Below are 16,393 nucleotides of genomic sequence, written 5' to 3'. Positions count from 1 at the left end.
TTAATGTGATGCAAGAACCCAACTAATCCCAACAGAACGAGCCTAATACCATATCCTTATGAAGACTCGTATATATTCCTAGTACGTACATGGAATATTATTAAAGCCAAAATTACTCTCTAATACAATGCATGAACTTCCTCGTGCATGAATTTAATCGCAGTAATTCATGTCGGTAAATGCTACTTTGTCCGCATGAATAGATGGGCTGCACTAATTCATTGGCATAACTAGTCTAGTGATAATTCTCTCCATTTTATAGACAAAAATATTGCCCTTTTTATGTTGGATTCGATTCCTATTTAGGCATTTTTGTTGCTACTTATTGCCAAAATGCGTGAATATGTGTTAGAAATGAATTAAATTAATATCTGTGCAGAAATAGACACATGAATTTCAAATGATTCAATAGTATTCAGTTATTTGAAATCTATAAAACTGCACCTTCTCTTTTCTCTGTTCTGTTCATAGTGTGTTGACAATACTATGACAATGATGTTCGGAAGAGTGCTTTGGATGCTTACTGTAATCGGATGTTTCCGAGTTCTGCTAAATCCCGTCGAAGCACAACCTCGCCGGATTCTTGTCGATACAGACGTGGATACAGATGATGTTCTTGCTCTCTTATATCTCTTGAAGCAAAGCAAGACAGAATTCGACTTGACGGTGTTCTTTTTAATTTCCTCTGAGTAACATTTGTACCTTGTTGGCTAAGCTATTGTCTAACTAGAGCATAACTTAATTTTTGCTGCAGGCTATTAGTGTAAATGTAAATGGATGGAGTGACGCTGGGCACGCTGTAAATTATTTATACGACATTCTTGCTATGATGGATCGCAACGACATTCCTGTTGGTGTTGGAGGTGAAGGTGGCATTTTGCCTAATGGAACCATCCTTCCAAATGTTGGGGGATATCTTCCTCTTATTGACCAGGTTTGTGTGTGTTTAGTTAAGAAGTGATCAACATTTGAGATATATACCTAGCTACATATATATATTATTTTTTAATTAAAACAATAATGTCACTTCCACTCCAGCGTTACTATCATAGAAAAAGATATTACCGTGTTGTATATATATATATATATATATATATATTTAATTAAAACAATAATGTCACTTCCACTCCAGCGTTACTATCATAGAAAAAGATATTACTGTGTTGTATTGAAGAAGACAAAATAAAGATACAAGAACCTCTATGCCAACAAAATCCCAACAAGCTTGAAAAAATTGACTAGTGTAACCATCAGGGCTTGGAGCACTATCTGCTTTCATAGAAAGTACGTCTTTGATGGTTTGAGAAGACGAAATAGCAAGCAGCAACAACAACAACAAAGTCTTATCTCACTAAGTATGGTTGGCTATATGAATTCTAGAACGTCACTACACTTGGTTTTGTGTCAAGTTTTTGGTTAGGTCCAAGTAGTCCAAGTCTTTTTTTAGAGTCTGTTTCCAAGTTTTCCTAAGTATTCTTCTACTTCTTTGGCCCTGAACCTTTGTCTCGTAATCACATCTTTTAACTAGAGCATCTCTGCAAGTCTTCGTTTCATGTGTCCAGACCACCTTAACCGATTTTCTCTCATCTTATCTTCAAGCTACTCCTAATTTACCTTGGATATCTTCGTTCCTAATCTTATCATTTCTCTTGTGCCCACACATCCAACGAAGCATTCTCATCTCCACTACACTCATTTTGTGTATGTGTTAATGCTTCACCGCCAACATTCCGTGTCATAAAGCATTGCTGGCCTTATTACTGTCCTGTAAAATTTTCCTTTGAGCTTTAATGGCATACAACGGTCGCACAACACACCTAATGTACTCTTCCCCTTCATCCATCCAACTTGTATTCTATGATTGAGGTCTCCATCAAATTCTTTCTTTTTTGGCAAAATAGATCCAAGACGAGATAGCAAGCAAAGAAGAATTTTCTAATTTTGACGCTAGTGAACGAATTAATCTTTCAACAAGACCCGTATCACACATAACACCATCATCCGTCAATGCCATAGTAAAGTGACCAATTATGTTACTACGCAAGATATTGGGATCATCAAGTAGATCATTATCGATACGAAGAGAAGATATATGAGAACAAGTGTATGAAAATAATTGGTGTTCCGGTCTCCTTGTGTAGGGAGAATTTTTTCTTGTTACTAGAACATGGGTGGTACACCACGTGTGTCTATATAAGTGGTGAGAAATTATATTTTTTAAATTATTAATGTTTTAACGCACATATCCCACCACTTATATAAATTCACGTGGTGTAACACCCCGTGTTCTGGTCACACTGAAAAATCTCTTCTTTGTAGCCCATTTTATCTTACCTTTTGTAGCCCAAAATTTTTCCTGAACTAACAAAGCTTGTGATGAATTTTCGTTAGCCAAAATTTCTTCTGCATATCGCGCTTCAGAGAAACCCTCAAGCGCCAACATTTGATATAACATTCATACAATGGTTGCACTTGATTACAGGGCGACTCCACAGCCGGCGGTTGCAGATACAAGCAGGCAGTACCGCCAGGCCAACATGGTCACCTAGATATAAATACAAACTACGGCGTACGCAGGGCTTTACTTCCCCAGGGTGACAAGAAATATGTACCACTTCAACAACCTACAGCTCAACAAGTGATGAAAGATGCAATATCTGCAGGTCCTATCACTGTGCTTATTATGGGAACCCACTCAAATTTAGCCGTTTTTCTTATGACGAATCCTAGTCTGAAGAAAAATATTGAGCATATATATGCCATGGGAGGTGCTGTCAGATCAAACTGCTCCGAAAATGCAACTTCAGTGCTGTGTGGTGACATTGGTAATCTGTTTCGACAAGACATCAATCCATACGCTGAGTTCAATATATTTGGAGATCCTTTTGCTGCGTACACGGTATATAGTTGTTTGATGGCCATTCTATGCCTAGTTAAAATACAATATTGGTAATGTAATTTACATATCAGGTATTGCATTCTGGCATTCCAGTCACGCTTGTTCCTCTGGATGCAACAAGAACGATTCCTCTAGATGAGCCATTTTTCAAAGCATTTGAGCAGAAACAGGATACATATGAGGCACAATATAGCTTCCAGTCCTTGAAAATGGTTCGTGATACATGGCCAAATGATGAATTTTATAAGGTAGTTTCCTATGATATCTTGTTCTTCTATGCATGAGCTAAAATTCTGTAATTATTCACTGCTTCTTAATATTAAGTTGAATGTCTACCTCTGATATATATTCATGAGTTATTGACAATTTCGCAGCAATTTTGCATGTGGGATTCTTTTATGGTTGGTGTAGCGTTATCTCAAATGCGTAGTTCAGAGAGAGATGACAAAGAAAATGAATTTGCCAAATTGGAGTACATGAACCTCACAGTGATTACTTCGAATATACCTTATGGAATATCAGACGGCTCAAACCCTCTCATTGATGGACGTTTGATCCCAAAGTTCGGTGTACAGAAGAAAGGGGTGCATAGTGGTCATGTTCAGATGGGAATGGAAGATCCGTTTTGCCTTGTCAAAGAGGGGAAGGGAAAATGTCAGGTATGCTTTCTAGTTAATGCACCAGTTTCTTTGTTATACGTTTATTTATTTCTTGATAACTCTGGCTTTTAAGTTGTAACAACTAACTGGAGTTTAGACAATGCTAATAGGATGGTTACACAAAGGAGACTGCTGGTGCGGAAGCAGTTACCGTACTTGTTGCAACAGAAGCTAAGCGAGATCATGACAGTAACAGTACTCGTGTCAAAGATTTCAACGACAATTTCTTGGATGTAAGTTTATGATTAAAATCTATCAATTTTAGGTCCTTTCAGTTATGACATACAAAATTTTGTTAGAGAACCTTTTTACCTTCGTATTTGATTCAGCATAAGATCTTCCATAATTGTGTCAAATGCAGGTTATAAATCGACCTAAGAAAACTGGACGGCCGAACATTAGAACGCAGCTTCCACTCCACGAGAGTGCACTTCGAAAACCAGATTTTGGAAAGAAATTGATGGGAAAAAACCTAGTCTTCGATATGGATATGAGTGCCGGGGATTTCCTAGCTCTTCTATATCTCCTAAAATTACCTGTGGAACGGATTAACCTCAAGGTACGATACTGCCTTTGTAAGCTTTGCCAGGTTTGGTGCTACACATGCACTAATACAAATGAATAGCCTAACTGAGTAGTTTTGTAGGATGGCATGCTAGCAATTACACACTTTGAATACAATCAATAGTATCTATATGTTGTGACTTTGCTATTAGCTTCCGGCTTCGACATACATGCCTTTGAAGATATAGCTCTTACTAATACAAAATGATGTTTCCAGGGAATACTAGTTAACGCTAATGGGTGGGCAACCGCTGCAACCATAGATGTTGTTTATGACATACTGCATATGATGGGCCGTGATGATATTCCTGTTGGTCTTGGAAATGTATTTGCAGTTGGTCAATCTTATTCATCTTTCTCTTCTCTCGGAGACTGCACGTACATCAGTTCTATTCCTCAGGGTAGTGGTGGCTCCTTGGACTCTGACACACTCTATGGATTTGCTCGTGCCTTACCTCGTAGTCCTAGGAGGTAGTACTGTCTATTTAACTTAGCAGACATCTAGTTATGATGTTGTTTAAGAATTTAGGTGCATGATAGGCATATTTAATATATGGCTTCTTTGTGTCCATTTCAGATACAGACTAGCAACCAAGGAATTCCCCGGACTTGGACAGCCAACTGCAATAGATGTTTGGAAGTCCATTGTAAAATCACTCGATCCAGGATCCAAGATTACTTTGTTGACCAATGGACCTTTGACAAATTTAGCCGAAATCCTTCTTTCTGAGAACGCAGACTCAATGGTCCAGGCAAATGTCGTTGCTTTGGAAGATTAAGCCTGAATTTGTATGTCTTGCTTTTATATTTGATTGACATTTTCATTGTTATAATTTCCCTGCAGGATGTATATATTGTTGGGGGACACATTCGCCATGGTAACGAGCAAGGGAATCTGTTCACTGTTCCTTCAAACAAATATGCGGAATTCAACATGTTTCTTGACCCATTGGCAGCAAAAGCAGTTTTAGATTCGAAACTGAACATAACATTGATTTCATTGGGGATACAGAAGCAAGTCAGTTCCTTCCAGAATATTCTTGATAAATTAAATCTAACAGATACGACTCCTGAAGCTGTATTTGCCCGGGATCTACTTTCAAGGTTATGGAAACTGAAGCAGAAGCATGACAGATACCGTCACATGGTAAATTTCCACAAACACAGCTATGTATCTAAAGAAAATTCTTTTTAATCCTGTTCTGTTAATTATTCCATCTGATTCAATTCAAGTTTCTATAGTTCCGGAATGGGAGTATTATCTTCAATGCATGACACTTTGTCGATGAACTTACATTGTTTCAGTTCTGTCACTACTTTCACAGGATACATTTCTAGGGGAAATCATTGGTGCCGTAATCTTGGGTAACAGTCATCCTCAACTAAACCCAACCTTTAAATTTATGCCCCTCAAGGTGGTGGCCGTGGGAGATGTATCGGTAATCGGGCAGCTACTGGTCGATGAACATCAATCAAAGATGGTGAAGATACTGAGCAGTGTAAATCCAAAGGCATATCATGAAGAATTTGCTAACATATTAGGTGAACAAAAGCAGTCTGCTTCGTAGCAAGCTTTGTTGTGGAAAAAAAGATTATTGGGTCCCCAACCAAATTGTAATGATAAATTAATCATCTGCCCAACTGATGATGTTTTACCTTGATAATTGAAACTTGTTTTGTTACATTGTTGACCTTTCTCAGCCATTTTTGTTTGACAGTGAAGAAAAACTAAAAGGAAAGTTATAAGCTTGAGAATGCTCTTTCTCCATTTTCTCAATCTTGACTTTACCGTTTTATGTGAGTCATTTTCGACAAGAGTTCTTTCTCTAAGCCTGCACCTATAATAATTACCCTCCTTTGTAACTCTCATTTTTCATTCACGCCCCCTTCGTTTTCCCTTATTTGATTAAGATGATATTTAATAATCTAATTTAAACTACAAGAAGAGAAATTTGATGTTATGTGTAGAGAAGATAGCACATCGTTTTAGTTCACTTGGTTAAAGCCAGGTTCAATAGTTGGAAGATATCTCTATCATCCTACTCGACCAAATCATGAATAAGGATTGGAATCATGGAATTATATGGATATGTTGAGTTCATAATATATGCCTACTACTTGCCCTTCAAATGTAGGTGCATAGTTGTCAACGTTTAGAGGTGGCTATCCGTACCTCATTTTATTTAAAATATAAATAAGAAGGAAGAAAAAAGTGGTTCATCTTTGGAACATGGAAAAATAAAAATACAAAAATATTAGATACAGTTGGACCAAGGAGCACAAAATCATATATAGAAGATACTTTGGCACTACAGCATGCATGTATATGTAATATATAATTAATGGCATTTGTTTCCACACTGCTCTCCATCCAGAGTGTCCTGAGATTATCCCACGCCTCATTAAAATATTTGAGTGTAACTTGACCTTATACAGATCAACTTTTATAAATTACTAGCCTTGGGGTCAAGAAATCTATTAATTTAGTGGAATATTAAATAACCGACAAATTAATAATTTAATTTATAGATTGACTAATAACTTATTGATTTATCAATTCAAGATAGTTTTATTTATATTTAAATATTATACATTGTATTTAGTTTTTCATTTTACAAACTAACAATTCTATATATTTGTTTAATCAAGTAAAATTCATAAATTTACTTTTTTTCTTTTAAAAAATAGATTGTACATTGTTCAATGTACTATATTATTCCAACTTTTGAGATCCAAGGTGACATCAATTTCCAAGAAGAAACAAATAATGACTGAGTCATATTTTAAGAAAGTCTCATAGACAAAGCATAAACATTATGTATCTGGAAATTATTAAGTTGTATAGTACGTGGGATCTATTTAAATATATATATATATATTTTTTGATAATGTTTATTTTATAAATTTAGTAAATTATTAGTTTAACAAATTATCCACGAGTTAGGACCTGCCAAAAATATTATAGAACCGAGGTTATTAAGTTTTTCTTAAATTATAGAATAATCTTAAGTTTTTCTCTTCTAATTTGTTTGGGTAAATATATGAGAGGAGTGCTCCAATAGTTTTTGGCAGAGAAGCCACCAATTTCCTCTTTTTGATGGAAACATTGAAAAGAAAAAGAAACGTCTTTATCAAACTTATGATAATGTGGCACAATACCCTCTTTCATAATGATGAAAACTTCCTCATAAATTTCCACAACCACAAATCATTGTGTTTTTTTTTTCTTAAGATTTAGGGTAATTCAATAGATCGATTGAGGTAATGTGTCTGTCTCTATACATTTAAGTTTGAATTCTTCATGTGCCACTTAGTGATGTTTCTCTTTACTGGTAAATGAGAGATCTTAGATTCGATTTTCGTCAAAAATGAATTTGAACCACATTACTAGCCTATTGTGAGGATTAACCCACTCTCGTACCCCTTAGTATAAATAATATTGTTTGTTAAAAAAAAGTTTGAGTTCCCCACCTTACCTTTTCCTTTTTGTAAACTAAATTAGTTTAGATTATATCTTATAAAAAAAGGAAAACTAATGATAAGGGCTTGAAAACTTTGAATATTAACCAAAAACCATGTACTAACTTTATTTAATGGTTAGGACAAAGCCCAATACTAAACTAGCCCAATTAAAATGACCTAAGCAATGAATTTTCTATTTTGCCCCTGACTGCAATTTAATGTTCGTTTACCATCCATAACCTCAAATCTCCTTCAATCTTGGCAATTCCAATTCCAACTCTGAACCAGAAAAAGCAAAAGATTCAAAATTCAAATCCAAATCGTTCAATCCAAACGGGATGAATAAGATAATTTTCAAGAAAGATTGAATAATCCATATTATTTGATAGCTTCTTGATGAATTGGTGGGTGGGGTCTTGGAGTCCAAGACAGAGCGTCTCCTGTGTTTAAAATCTCTCTCCGCTGTATCGTCGACCACCCGGCTTGCAATTAGAAGGCTCTCTACGTCCCAATCGGCCACCGCGGCCATGGATTTGAATCTGGGGTTGAATATAATAGCATTGCCGATGGTGCCTCTAATTTCGACTTCAACTGAGTTTGATTCTCTTTGCTGGTTTTTATCGGACTTTGTTGTGGCTCTTCTTTCCCCGCCAGTTTTCGTTTTCCGTTTTCAAAAAATACATAACGTATTAAATATCTTTTGTTTTATGTTTGTTACGTGTCTATATTTTGTATACGTATGGAGGTATGCATGTGTATGTGTAGAGTAGCGATCCATTGGGATCAGGTAATAGGTAATCTCCCCTATTTCAGTTTGAAACCTGCACTGCTAACAAGCTAGGTGGCTTAAGTGCTTAATGTAAATTCGCAGGATGGATAAGTCTAGCAAGCTTGGAGGCGAGACCTACACAAAACGTGCCAACATTTGTTCAATGCTGTTGCTAGTTAATTGACACGTTTTCATGCATGTGTCAATTTCCTTAGATGATTATGCTGGCATATTGTTAACACAAATACCTTCACAAGCCTAATCATTTACCCTACATTTATCGACATATTTACTTGGCTGCTAAGTACTTGACTACTAAGCCTTAGTAGGTTTGTAGCCGACCTCCACATCTATAAATAGCGATCACCACTTCTGAAATTTTCATCTCTCTTCCTACCCGTCAGTCACAATGCAGGCATATGTTGGAGTAGTTGCACACATAATATTAGTATTATATCTATAGAGAGATATTAAAAAACAAAAGAAAAGAGTGCAAATGTGTCAGTAGATTAGAGGTGATACAACCCACTATGATGCAGTTGCGAATCCAGCAGCATCTGGAGCACTTTCAGTCGGATTGAAATTAGCTCGGTGCGAAACAATGCCTTGGAAAGGCAGTGAAGGTAAAGCTGAATGGAACGAGGGTCCCTATAAAGTCATTTCTTGATTATGTTGACCCTACTTACAATATGATCAATTATTATCATATGCTTGTTGATTAAGATCAAGATGCTTAATTATTATTATTATTCTATTATTTTCTTAAACGAACACTGACTATTTATCAAACGAACACTAGTACTATGACTATTTTGTAAACTAAACAATGACTATTTCTTAAATGGAACACTAGTACTATCACTGTTTCGTAAACTAAACATTGACTATTTATCAAACGAACACAAGTACTATCACTGTTTCGTAAACTAAACACTGACTATTTATCAAACGAACATTAGTACTATCACTATTTCGTAAACTAAACACTTATTATTTCTTAAACGGAACACTAGCACTATCACTTTTTCGTAAACTAAACACTGACTATTTCTTAAACGGAACACTAGTACTATCGCTTTTTCGTAAACTAAATATTGACTATTTATCAAACGAACAATAGTACTATCAATGTTTCGTAAACCAAACACTGACTATTTATTAAACGAAACACTAGAACTATCACTATTTCGTAAACTAAACACTGATTATTTCTTAAACGGAACACTAGTATTATCAATGTTGTACTATCATTGCTTCGTAAACTAAACACTGACTATTTCTTAAACGGAACACTAGTACTATCACTTTTTCATAAACTAAACACTGACTATTTCTTAAACGGAACAATAGTACTATCACTATTTCGTAAACTAAATATTGATTATTTATCAAACGAACACTAGTACTATCATTGTTTCATAAACTAAACACTAATTATTTATTAAACGGAACACTAGTACTGTCACTATTTCGTAAACTAAACACTGATTATTTCTCAAACGGAACACTAGTATTATCACTATTTCTTAACTGAACATTGACTACTTCTTAAAATGAACATTATTTCTTAAATTAAACACTGATTATATCTTAAACCGAACATTAGTACTATCACTATTTCTTAAACTGAACACAAGTACTCACTATTTCGAAAACTAAACACTGACTATTTATCAAACGAATACTAGTACTATCACTGTTTCGTAAACTAAACACTAACTATTTCTCAAACGGAACACTACACACACACACACATGAGTTCAATTTTATAATGAGATAGATCGAATGCAATTGCACGAGACTTCCAAACATAATCATAAACTAGTTTAAAAAAAATAACATAATCATAAACATTGATGTCAGTCTCGCACTTTAAGTTTCACTGATCCAATCTTCCCTTAACCTTCATTATTTTGTAGTGATTTGTGTAGAAGTTTGGATTATACAAGTGAATGTGCAATGTGATACACTCGGTGAAATTATGCCATTTTCGAATCTAAAGTTCATTATTTTGTAGTGATTTGTGGAATTTAATTTTTTTTTAAATTTATTTGATGGGAGGCAAGGCGAGGAATTGGAGTTAATTAATTATGTTCGGGGTTAATTGGTATCGACTAGCAAAAGATTTTTTTTTTTGGACGAATCCTCTAGAAAATGGCATATTTGTAAATAAATGAGGCAATGACATATTTGTAAATAAATGAAAGTTTAATTATAACAAAAGTGGGCTAACGGAAGGCAAGGGCATGGATGGAAAATGAATTTCTTATTTTGCACGTGAGGCTTCCTTGTTTTGGTTATTCTTTCTAGTTTTTGTCCTTTTTCATTAAAGTTTAAGTCATTTTTATTAAATAAAGTTAGTAAATGGTTTTTGGTTAATAAAAAGTTTGAAAAAGCTTTTTTCATTAAAGCTCCCTATAAAAAATGAATTATTATGTTGGCTTTCCCTTGGGTGATCCTACTTGAAATATGAAAAAGTAACTTTCAGTGTATTAGTTATTAGATTTGAGAAATTGGTTTTTACTATTGATTGTACTCAAAGTTTACCACTCTAGCTCCCATATCAGAGAAAAAGTGCAGATGGTGACTTATTATCATTTGGTTTTTTTTATGCGAACAACAAACGTATTATTTGCATAGGAAACTTCTACCACAAATTTAGAGGTGGAAAGATTCATTAATTCACATTATTTGCCATAAGATCTCAGCTCAGCTCAGCTCAACTCCTTTTGAGCCCCAAGTAATTTGGATGCTCAACCACATAGGAGATCAGATAAATAAAAAGAAGAAAGTAAAAACAGCATAGCTTTTCTGAATATCTAGCAACAGCCCCACAATGCGCTTCCCTCAGTTATTTAATCTGCTGTTAATCATAAAGTTCCCCTCTTCACTGGATCTCACCATTTTGCATTACCTTGGAAGCGAACTGCCGGCCGCCACAACCTGTCTCTGCAGCTACATGTGAACAAAAATAGAACATCAAGGCTTTGAGACTGAGACCTAGGGAAAAGGTTTGATATAATATGAAACAAATATTTCTACTACTTACCTCGAAAAGATTTTCCAGTTTATTTTTCACAAGTAAATACTCATGCTTCACTTGCTGCAGACATTTTACGCACCTACACCAATATTAAATTTATGATTCAAAATTTCAGATAGATACGCAAATCTTCATAATGTTACTAAAGTAGGGTTCAAAATCTGAATATTTTTACAATCATGGTAGAGAAAGATTAAATTTTATTTACCCTTCGACGTTCTGCTCCTCGGAGAAGTTCCGGAATGCAATGCATGCCCTCTGAACTCTCTGAGCACCAATGCTGTTATTTCAAGGAACAGTTTTCTTCCTCAAACACCAACAGAAGAAGAAACGTATACAACTGAAATACTTTGGAAATGTTATATTTTCAATGTACATTTCTTCACGTTGAACAAAGTAGGAAAGAATGACCATCTTCCAATTTTCCAAGAAATAAATAACTTAAAAACTTGGACTATACTTTCTGATATATGGCATATCTGCTTGATGATAATTGACAAACCTTCCAAATTAAAAAAACAAATCATCCAAATTAATGGAGCTTTTAAGTCATACTTAAATCTTCATTTCATCAAAACTAATAAAACTAATGGAAATTACTTCATATATATTTTTTTTCAATTGAAACAACATATATATTATATATACCTGGAGCTGCTACCCTTCAATTGGTGAACACTTTTATCCACAAATTTATAGTTAACACACTGCTGATCTCTGCACCCAAAAATTTAAAAAATAAAAGAAAAAAGAATGAAGAGATCCTGACTGTAGAAAACCCTACCAAGGAAAGAAAACTACTTTAAAAAAGATTAAAAACTTGAATATTAATGATGGGAGAGTTCTATGAATTCTTACAGAGCTTTTGCGAGTTCATTAACAAGCCTCTCAGCATCTTGAAAGAAAAGAGACACCACTTCAACTACAAAGTCTGGGTTATTCTCATCTTGCAGCTGCTGAAGTTGGTTGAACTGTTCATCCAGAAATGCCTTCACACAAAAGAAAAAACAAACTTATCACCCAAAAATAATAGAAAATCCAACCCAAAAATCTGCAAAAACAAGCACACAAGTCCACCTGTAAATAAATATATATCATCCTATACATACGTATATATACTGACCTCCTCAAAGAGTGAAGCTGAGTAGTCAACCAGCTGCTTCTGCAACTGAGAAACACCATCCATTGCATCACTCTCAAGCTTTTCAACATCCATTTTTTTTTTTAATTTGAATTTTTGGAGGATCTTATGAATCCATTGCACCCTTTCTTCCCCTTTAAATAGAAGAGAACCCAATGGAGGGGTTGCTCAAATTTTTATTTTGGAGAGTGAGGAGGGAAGCTCTAAGGTAAGATTCCTACCTTTGTGGGCTATACATGATGTATATAGTACATGGACTCACCTTTTCTAGTATTCCTTACTTGACTACCAGCTAGCCTATTTTCGTTTTCTCTTTCCATTTTTTTCCTTTTAAAAGCACCACAAGATCCAAAACCTCATGCCATGTACCATTCACCTTCCCCTTATTTTTCTTTAAGTAATTATTTATCTCTCTCCCGTAAAAAATTTTAGTAGGACTGTCACATTAGGTCATCTATCACATTGAATAGAACCGGTATGGATGGGTGTTGAATAAAACCAAAATATAGGAAGTTAAATTTTTAGGAGAGCATACCCACGATTGCAAATGACGTAGTCTGGGTATCCTACACAAATTTTTCTCCTCTCTCACTCACATTTTATTTCATGAATCGAGTTTTCTCTTTTGCTTTTAAGCAAACATATTTGAGATTATATGAAGAGATAAAGAGAGATTTTAGTGCTCACAAGTCACAAAAATACACTCACTGTTTTAACTGAAGAGAAAGCTTACCCACATTTGAGTCAAATTCAAGTGACATGATGGGAAAGTGACCTCAGACAATATTGTTGCATCCATATCTTCTGGATTTTAACTAGGATTTTGGATAGATTTTGTCTTTTCGTAAAATAAAAATAATAATAAGTTATTACTCATCACATTAACAATAAAAGCGAAATTTTAACATTTCTAAGCACCAAGATTTTAATTTATAGAAGTTAGTATAATAAAGTATTAAACTTGGTATAACAAAGTTACTGAAATGTTTTATTGGTCATTCAGTGATAAAAAATTATATGATAACTAATTTTCAATTTGATATAAAAAAAGGAATAACAAATGAATATATTTAGCATTTTGATATCTACTCTTTATATATGTATCGTTAATCTTCAAGTGAGAAGACGAAATTTTGGATTCTAATAAAGTAATGGACTTTTGTTGTCTGGATTCTCAAATAAAAAGCATACTTTATGTTAACCACTCCACCTTTCGTTTGCACTTGCATCAATATTTAACATTGATCTCTCAATTTTTTTTAAGATTCTTTATAATTAAATCGATGTTGGTCATGTCTTTGTTGGTTGTTTGTGTTGTTGCAGTTTGATTGGCAGCTGCCGTTCGTATCGATCATTGGGTAGTATGAGATAACTAGGGACAATTCATTCAGCACAAAGGCCTCTCTCTGCCAATTGCATATTATATATTGATTGTTTTAGTCCTGCTCCTTCCACAAACCATGTGGTTTCAGTTGATCTTTCAATTTTAAACGTCATTTCTCTGCCATTTATCTAGGATTAAGATTAAGAGGGGTGATTAGGGGAGGATAATCTTTGCTCGCATAGGACACGTGTCGGTAGCTCAAGGCATTGTGTAGGGGTAGACAATGTATAGATGGGATTTTGGCTGCATTTGTTTTGTTTGCACAAGTGTCACAAATTTTGAGGCATAGTTCATTGGGTTGAAGGTGAATTTTGTCATCTACATGTAGCATGTTGCAAGTGAGGACTTATATTAACCGGGACGCTAATGCGACTGTACTTTAAATCGGCATATTATGTTATGTAAGAAAATTAAGTCATGTGGCTACGAAGGATATAGGTTTGCAAGTTTGTCATCCATTGAGTCCTTTTTTTCTCTCTCTTGCAATGGCTGCGTTAGCATGATTTCATTCAAATGGGAAATTATTTTTTATTAGGGTTTTGTGAAAAATGAGAATGCTTTCATGATAAGATTCACAACATGAATATCGCTTGACTCGTTTTCTAGAAGAAGTATCATTTAGTGCAATCATAGTTTGATACTATAAGTAGACAAAATTTACAAAAAATACTGACAAAAAAAATAATTTATACACGCGTATCGAACTATTATTACTAAATAAGAATGAGTATGTCAAAGTGAATAATCCAACAATTTTCCTTATAATCATATCAACAAGTTTGAAACATATACCATTCCATAGTTCAAGAATGATGTCTATCTTTTGTGGCTCAATTAGGATTGAATTTTTCTCCGAATTTTAGTGTCCGGATCCTAAGGACTAAGAAATTGATTGGAGTCATTGATTTGTGTGAAAGAGAAATCGGAGCTCTTGGTTTATGTGAGGTGGGTCAACGAAATCAATTAATGGGGACCGTCATATTCAATTTGAGTGATCCAAATTGCCAAATCCTTAAGTTTCGAACAATGAAATCCGAAGTTGAACTCTTTCCATTAGGATTAACGTCAATGTGTACAAATCCCTTTGGTGATGATCAACTTGGTTGGAAACCTATGACTTTGGAATCTGGATAAGCTTCGATCTGATCTAATTCTTTCTTTGAGAATTTTTCATTCAATCTTCAATATTCTATACCCTTCAAATTCAATCAAAGTTCAAATCCACTGGCGACTCTGTGACATCTTTTCACATATACAATTCCCAAATGGATTGAATGGAGAATTACCGTGGGGCCTCGCGTGAATTATAAAGTCTTTTGCCTTGACCCAATTTCGTTCAACTGTTGCTTACCAACAAACACTTTCTACAACCTTATTTCCCAAAGAAAGAAAGAAAAAAGCACTTTGTACAACCATTGTTGTTCATGAAAGTTCTTTAGTGAGTTGGCCATTGGCCATGGCAATGGTAAGTTATCCAATTCCCATACCTAAAAGCTTCAATGAATTGGTGATCCAAAAGCTTCCCCTTAAAGCATACAACATTGTTAGGATTAGGTTTGCTTTAAATGGTAAGTAGCGAACTCAAAACTAGCCACATACTTAGAATATGGGTAATTGTCCGACAATTACAAATCCCTCTTGATGAGATTGGAAAACCAACACGACTAAAACCTCGTTTGGATGTGCTTTTAAAATGACTTAAAGCGCTTCTGGTGAAAATATTTTTAGAAACAATCATTAGTAAAAATATTAGTAAATCCTGAAAAAAAAAAACTAAAAATATTTTCTCTAAAAGCGCTTTTAGTCATTTTAAAAGCACATCCAAACGAGCCCTAATAGGACAAAAACAGAGAACACTTGAAATGTCTAAAATGTTTGTGTAATATATATATATATATCATGTGAAGCAATACGATTGATGTGATAATATGTAACTGAAAGTTATCCGTTAAAGATTTTACTTGTTACGCTCCGTTTTGATTATATCAGTTGTGTTGACTTTTCTGTTCCAAGCAAAATAGATTTGTAATTGTCATATATAACGGCCAAATTTCCTAGAATAATTGAGAGAAATTTCATTGTCACGATTATTAGCCTTAGCCCCTGTCCTACCGACGATATTGCTTTTTGCACCCATTAGAAGAGACTTCCATGTCACGGGTTCATACTCCTCTCGTGGCAAGTGAAGTACTTTCACCCCTTTTAATACCTCAAAGGACAAAACCCTAGACCGTTTTCAACCCGACCGAGCATGTCATGGGGTTCCAATGTCACAGGGCCCCAAACCCTAACTCCCCTTATGGCTTCTTTATACAATCACACTATTCAATTCAATCATGTAGCGTTCAACCAGTCTAAACATAAATATGTAAACTAATTTACATGATTAGACTGAAATATTACAGTAATGGTAAATCCCCCAATTAAATTTGGATCACAATATTTGGTAGGGAGATTTGTAAGTATAAAATG

At 34.6% G+C, this 16,393-nt stretch overlaps 2 protein-coding genes across 2 annotated transcripts; one reads left to right on the top strand and one right to left on the bottom strand.

Moving 5' to 3' along the window:
• The first annotated feature begins 244 nt into the window (after nt 1-244).
• LOC103451348 (nucleoside hydrolase 3-like) lies at nt 245-5,806 on the top strand. Its single transcript, XM_029090073.2, has 11 exons — nt 245-666; nt 755-934; nt 2,483-2,899; nt 2,971-3,147; nt 3,274-3,558; nt 3,669-3,791; nt 3,920-4,117; nt 4,340-4,593; nt 4,700-4,874; nt 4,967-5,269; nt 5,448-5,806. The coding sequence occupies exons 1-11, from the start codon at nt 487-489 to the stop codon at nt 5,688-5,690; spliced, it is 2,535 nt and encodes an 844-aa protein (XP_028945906.1). The 5' UTR covers nt 245-486; the 3' UTR covers nt 5,691-5,806.
• Nucleotides 5,807-11,010: 5,204 nt separating this feature from the next.
• On the bottom strand, nt 11,011-12,842 carry LOC103450975 (histidine-containing phosphotransfer protein 1). Its single transcript, XM_008390386.4, has 6 exons — nt 12,520-12,842; nt 12,255-12,385; nt 12,045-12,113; nt 11,605-11,676; nt 11,403-11,475; nt 11,011-11,308 (listed from the first exon to the last, which is right to left on the bottom strand). The coding sequence occupies exons 1-6, from the start codon at nt 12,610-12,612 to the stop codon at nt 11,264-11,266; spliced, it is 483 nt and encodes a 160-aa protein (XP_008388608.1). The 5' UTR covers nt 12,613-12,842; the 3' UTR covers nt 11,011-11,263.
• Between the last annotated feature and the right edge of the window lie 3,551 nt (nt 12,843-16,393).

This window comes from Malus domestica, chromosome 12 (assembly GCF_042453785.1).
Source record: "Malus domestica chromosome 12, GDT2T_hap1".
Lineage (NCBI taxonomy): Eukaryota > Viridiplantae > Streptophyta > Magnoliopsida > Rosales > Rosaceae > Malus > Malus domestica.
Note: the sequence above shows the minus strand (reverse complement) of the source record. Positions and strands in the feature narration are given on the sequence as shown.

What these genes read in the sequence shown, in the direction of transcription:
- LOC103451348 (XM_029090073.2), top strand. Translation starts at nt 487, where the DNA reads ATGACAATGATGTTCGGAAGAGTGCTTTGGATGCTTACTGTAATCGGA. An exon ending in AGGGGAAGGGAAAATGTCAG is followed by an intron (nt 3,559 to 3,668) that starts GTATGCTTTCTA and finishes CAATGCTAATAG; the next exon opens with GATGGTTACACAAAGGAGAC. An exon ending in ACGCAGACTCAATGGTCCAG is followed by an intron (nt 4,875 to 4,966) that starts GCAAATGTCGTT and finishes ATTTCCCTGCAG; the next exon opens with GATGTATATATTGTTGGGGG.
- LOC103450975 (XM_008390386.4), bottom strand. Translation starts at nt 12,612, where the DNA reads ATGGATGTTGAAAAGCTTGAGAGTGATGCAATGGATGGTGTTTCTCAG. An exon ending in CAGCTTCACTCTTTGAGGAG is followed by an intron (nt 12,386 to 12,519) that starts GTCAGTATATAT and finishes TTTTGTGTGAAG; the next exon opens with GCATTTCTGGATGAACAGTT. An exon ending in AATGAACTCGCAAAAGCTCT is followed by an intron (nt 12,114 to 12,254) that starts GTAAGAATTCAT and finishes TTTTGGGTGCAG; the next exon opens with AGATCAGCAGTGTGTTAACT.